Genomic DNA, 4,937 nt, shown 5'->3' with positions numbered 1-4,937 from the left:
ATTTCTATGTAGGAGATAGTTTGTGTGGGAGGAGAGAGTGTGCGTTTGCATTAGTGTATGTGCGGTGTGTACATGTGTGTGAGAGAGAGAGAGAGAGAGAGAGAGAGAGAGTGAGAGAGAGGTATTAATGTCGGTAGAATGCAACACGAGGGCATATACGGCCAACGGTGGGACTTGAACTCGGGTGGGAGAGAGAGAGTATATGCATGCATGTGCGTACATCTGCATCTACGTGTATAATGTGCTTGAGAGAGAGAGAGAGAGAGAGAGAGAGAGAGAGAGAGAGAGAGAGAGAGAGAAAATAAAAAGTAGATTTTAATAAAATATAAACAAAAATATAAATTAAATAGAAAACACATATGTATATGTGTGTGTTTTTATTTACATTTATACATACATATGTATGTATGTATGTATATGTATACACACACACACACACACACATATATATGTTTGTGTGTGTATGTGTGTGTTTCGATGTGTGTATGATATATCTATCTATATATTTAAAAGTGACCACAACTTATCATCACCAATCTCCGCACATTAAAATTTAACCAAAATTAATTAAATTATGTTAATGTTTGTATTTATATTTTTAAATACATGTATATATGTATAAGTATATGTGTCTATGTATAGGTATATGTATCTAAAACATAATATTGTATATACTATATATTTACATATGTGTATGTGTGCGTGAGAGAGAGAGAGAGAGAGAGTGTATGTGTGCATATGCATGTGTGTGTGAGAGAGAGAGAGCGCTTCTATGTGTGGGAGAGTGTAAGAAGAGAGAGAGAGTGTGTGCATGTGTGTGTGTGTGGTGAGAGAGAGAGAGAGAGAGGGAGAGAGAGGGAGAGAGAGCAGGTGTGTATATGTGTGTGCATGTGAGAGAGAGAGAGAGTTTCAACATTTGAGAGTGTGTGTAGACAGAGAGAGGGAGAGGGTCATGTGCATGTGCATGTGTGTGTGTGTGAAAGAGAGAGAGAGAGAGAGAGAGAGAGAGAGAGATGGTTGTAGAGAGGGAATAGTTCTTTTCTAGAACCTTGGTTGGCAGCAGCAATACTAGTATGCCCAAGCAAAACCTTCATGCGGCATATAAATATGCAAATTTTGAGGTGGGTCACACTGGGCAGCAGGGCAATTAACTTGTGCGCGTGCACGGAAAGAGGGAAAAGAGGAAAATTTGAATTTGAAAAGGCAGAGGGGGAATAAAAAAGGGTCTAGAAGAACTGTCCACGGACAAGAGAAGACCGGGAGCAGCCGGTCGTAAGCCTCCACAGTTCCCGGTGGCGAGCCGCTAAATTGAAGGTTTGGTTACCCTGGTATGAACAATTTTCACTGCGTGCCTCACCTCTGACAAACATGCCAATCTTTTTCAACCTTCTGCTTCCGGTAGCACCTGCTACTCTACAGCCCAAAAGGCTCTTTGTTCGTCTCTACAATGCTCTATTATCGCCATAGCTAAACCTTTCGTCAATCTCCACCATAGCCCAAGCCTAAGCTTCTCAGCTGAGCTTCCTCTTAGCCATCGCCAACAGAGCTTCATCTTAACCTTAGCGCGAGGCTTCCGCCTCTATCTCATTGCTCAACCATATCTGTTTTTTGTATTTATGTGGCCCCCTTGAATCTCACAGGTAAAACCACTTTGTGTTGTTCTGTTTCTCGCAGTGTCACCAACAGCTTACAGATGACTTTTGCTGACCAGTTTCAGAGCTTGGCCAGTTAGCAATGGGGGCTTCCGGGAGATGGTTCAAGGCACTTATGGGCGTGAAGAAGCTTAGCAGAACCTCTTCAGTGGACAGCAAAGAGGAGAATGTGGGTTTACAAGTACTTACATCCTCTAACCACAGTCCTTGACATGTGCTCTGTGTGTGTGTTCCCCACAACTTTTGACCGTGGCTATTCAGCTACTTGCTTACGTATATCAAATTTTTTTCCTTTGCTTACAGAAGAAATCTGCAAATGAGAAGTCTAGAAGATGGGGTTTATTCAAGCATTCTTCAGCTGAGAAGAGCAGAAATTCAGAAACAAATGAACAAGAACATGAAGGTTCGGGGGAAATTACTCTCTCAGTACTTAGCAGTGTTACCCGCCCAGATCTAGGGGATGCCAATGAAAGTGGTGGACAGTCTCTCACATCTTTGCAGGTTATCCAAGAGGAATGGGCTGCAGTCCGAATTCAAACAGCTTTTCGAGGATTTCTGGTCAGTAATTGTAGTTCTTGCTCATGTTGCTTTACATTATATTTTTTTTTCCTACCATTAGATTCTATTTTAGGAAGGCCTTTTTCAATTGGGTAAGGATGCTCCCATGAGGCTGCCCATCTGATGTGTCAAAATTATGCCCTTGCTTGTTATGTGCTTCATTGTGGTGGCTTGTTGAATATAGATGTGAATTTGCCCATTTAAGTAGATGTGTCCCTGGCTAGTACAAGAATCAATTTTATTGGCAATGCTTGTACTGGCCAGTACAAGGATTGGTTGTATTGGCAATAATAAAGGATATATATGTCACAACTGATGCGTTTGGTTGTTATGTGTTTCATGGTGGCTTTGAAAACTTGCCCATGAAGCTGTCATCCATGATGTTAGTAGTTAAATGTGCGGGTCTGTTTGCCCTGATCTGCTTTGTGGACATGGATGTGAAAAAAATCCCATTCAATAGGGATGGATTTTATCTCCATTGTCAAGTCTGCTCATCCACTCCTTGCTAACAATCATGTATTTCGGCTTGCACTTTTCTAGCCATTGCCTCCATCTGAGCACCTTTCTCATCTTCTCTTTTGTAAATGCCAGTCGAGGCGAGCCTTGAAAGCATTAAAAGGATTGGTGAGGCTGCAAGCACTGGTTCGTGGCCATCAAGTCAGAAGGCAGGCAGCAATGACTCTCCGTTGTATGCAAGCTCTAGTAAGAGTTCAAGCTCATGTTCGAGCTCGCCGTGTCCGAATGTCAGAAGAAGGCCTTGCTGTGCAGCATAAAGTCAACCAGCGACGACTCTTTGAAGCTGAACTTCGAGCCTCCGAGGTCTGGCATTCTTCTCTACATCCATTCTCTTATGAACTGCATGTCCAATTGATATATTGGCATGCGCATGCTTTTCGCATGATGTTATTGAGCTACGATGCATTGATATATACTGTCTTTGAGCAGAAAGCATGGTGTCTTTGATATAGCATGTACATGGATTTAGCATGATGTTATCAAGCTATGATGCATTGATATATATTGTCTTTTAGCAGAAGGGATGGTGTGACACTCATGGTACAGTTGAGGAGATTCAGGCAAAGCTACAGCAGAAGCAAGAGGGTGCAATCAAGAGAGATAGGGCAATGGCTTATGCTTTTTCTCATCAAGTAAGTGGATTGCCTTCTTGTTGATGAGGCTTGTAAGTTGTGGCATGGTGTGTGCTGAGTTTGCCATCTAACTCTACACTATGTTCTGCAGTGGAGGCCAAAGTCTTTGCTAGATGATTCCACGTTCATGGGTTATGAACCAGACAAGTCTCATTGGGGGTGGACTTGGTTGGAGCGTTGGATGGCAGCAAAGCCATGGGAAAATCGATCAAGGGAGTCCCTTAAAAAGGATACGGAAACCAACTCTCTTAAAAGCTACGATGATGCAATGGAGATCAGGAGGGCCATGGACAGAAATCAGGTGAAAGTGAGGAGGAACAAAGTGAGTGTGAGGGTGGTTCCGCCTAGGTTCCCATCCTCTGGGCCTCTTTATTCATCACCAGGAGTCTTGCAGACAACACCAAGGTCATCTGTATTGAGCTCGGATGTCCATGATGGTAGCAGCCCTAGTAGTTCTAGTAAGGGCACTACACCTACCTCCCGTGGTGTTGCCTCGGGCCTTTCAAACTCCTACAGTGCCAACTCCAATTCAGCAATGGGAGGACAACATGCCTCTAATCGAACCCTGCAATTGCCTGGCTACATGGTTGCAACTCAATCTGCCATGGCCAAATGCAGAATGCCTCTTAAGCTCAAGCCATCCTTTGATGATCTCAACTTGAAGAGGAGCTACGTCCTCTCTGAATGTGAAGGCAATGTTTAACGTTCCCACCCATGATTTTGAGAGTCGATTCAGCTGGAAGAGAACTTCTAGTTCTCTTTGCTAGCTCGTATCATCAGAATGCTTAGTAAAATGGCCTTGTGCATTTCTTAAGGTTGAGGACCTTCTTTCATAAGAGGAAAGAATAGAAATGTTGGTTTGATTAGCTGTAGTAGATGATTGCTTATTTCTGATGAAAAGCGCTCATCTGTTAGTCGTGTGCCATTGCCCAAGGATCTTCAAAGAGCCACACAGATCCTATATATGTTTTCAAACGAGGGTTTCCTGTGTATTTTCTGGACTTGTTGGAAATGGTCAACTTTTGAAAACAAAAGAAAGGTTCTCTGTAGGCCTTACATAAGTTTTTAAAGGGTTTTGAAAGAGAGGCAGTAGAGACGTAAGAACACCCCATTTTCTTTCTGTAAAGAAACCATTTTGTTTTTTTGTGAAACATGTATAGTGTACACTAAACATAGCCTGAATTACATGCACAAGAGCATCAACCTCTATCCACCGAGTGTCTCATCACTGTGCACAAACGCTTCCGTCTTGGGACTATCACGATTCTCCTAGAGCAAGGGTCCTTGGTGAATCCTCACCAGCCTCTCGACCACAAAAAAACATTGAAGCTAACTTGGTCTTGGTTCCATGGCAAGACCCTTATTGGGTGTCTTCGTCACAAACTTGACCATGCTGCGAGAAGTTAAAGATGTCTGCAATCCAACCAAATCTGTCACATCTCCAATGAGCATGAGCAGGTCCAAACTCAGAAATATTCATAGAATGTTGATGTGAGGAAAGGCTGTTGATTTATGACACCTTGTTGGTCCATATGTACACTATACCCCTTCATTTTGCATTTTTGAGATTTTCTCAAAG

At 42.7% G+C, this 4,937-nt stretch overlaps 1 protein-coding gene across 4 annotated transcripts; it reads left to right on the top strand.

Annotated features, from left to right (window-relative positions):
* Nucleotides 1–1,361: 1,361 nt before the first annotated feature.
* On the top strand, nt 1,362–4,396 carry LOC147633111 (protein IQ-DOMAIN 6-like). Of its 4 annotated transcripts, none has more exons than XM_086806111.1 (6): nt 1,362–1,640; nt 1,729–1,833; nt 1,956–2,210; nt 2,802–3,029; nt 3,245–3,358; nt 3,450–4,396. In XM_086806111.1, exons 2-6 carry the CDS (start codon nt 1,735–1,737, stop codon nt 4,059–4,061), a joined length of 1,308 nt encoding a protein of 435 aa, XP_086662237.1. In that variant the 5' UTR covers nt 1,362–1,640; nt 1,729–1,734; the 3' UTR covers nt 4,062–4,396. The 4 variants fall into 4 exon arrangements, with proteins under 4 accessions (XP_086662237.1, XP_086662239.1, XP_086662236.1 ...); XM_086806113.1 differs by having other exon boundaries at nt 1,363–1,640; nt 1,712–1,821; nt 1,959–2,210; XM_086806110.1 differs by having other exon boundaries at nt 1,363–1,640; nt 1,712–1,833.
* The last annotated feature ends 541 nt before the right edge of the window (nt 4,397–4,937 follow it).

The sequence above is a fragment of the Cibotium barometz genome, chromosome 12 (assembly GCF_041138505.1).
Source record: "Cibotium barometz isolate CiBa-2024 chromosome 12, ASM4113850v1, whole genome shotgun sequence".
Classification (NCBI taxonomy): domain Eukaryota; kingdom Viridiplantae; phylum Streptophyta; class Polypodiopsida; order Cyatheales; family Cibotiaceae; genus Cibotium; species Cibotium barometz.
The sequence above is the reverse complement of the archived record's forward strand: the minus strand, read 5'-3'. Positions and strand labels throughout refer to the sequence as shown.

What these genes read in the sequence shown, in the direction of transcription:
- LOC147633111 (XM_086806111.1), top strand. Translation starts at nt 1,735, where the DNA reads ATGGGGGCTTCCGGGAGATGGTTCAAGGCACTTATGGGCGTGAAGAAG. An exon ending in AGGAGAATGTGGGTTTACAA is followed by an intron (nt 1,834 to 1,955) that starts GTACTTACATCC and finishes CTTTGCTTACAG; the next exon opens with AAGAAATCTGCAAATGAGAA. An exon ending in CTGAACTTCGAGCCTCCGAG is followed by an intron (nt 3,030 to 3,244) that starts GTCTGGCATTCT and finishes GTCTTTTAGCAG; the next exon opens with AAGGGATGGTGTGACACTCA.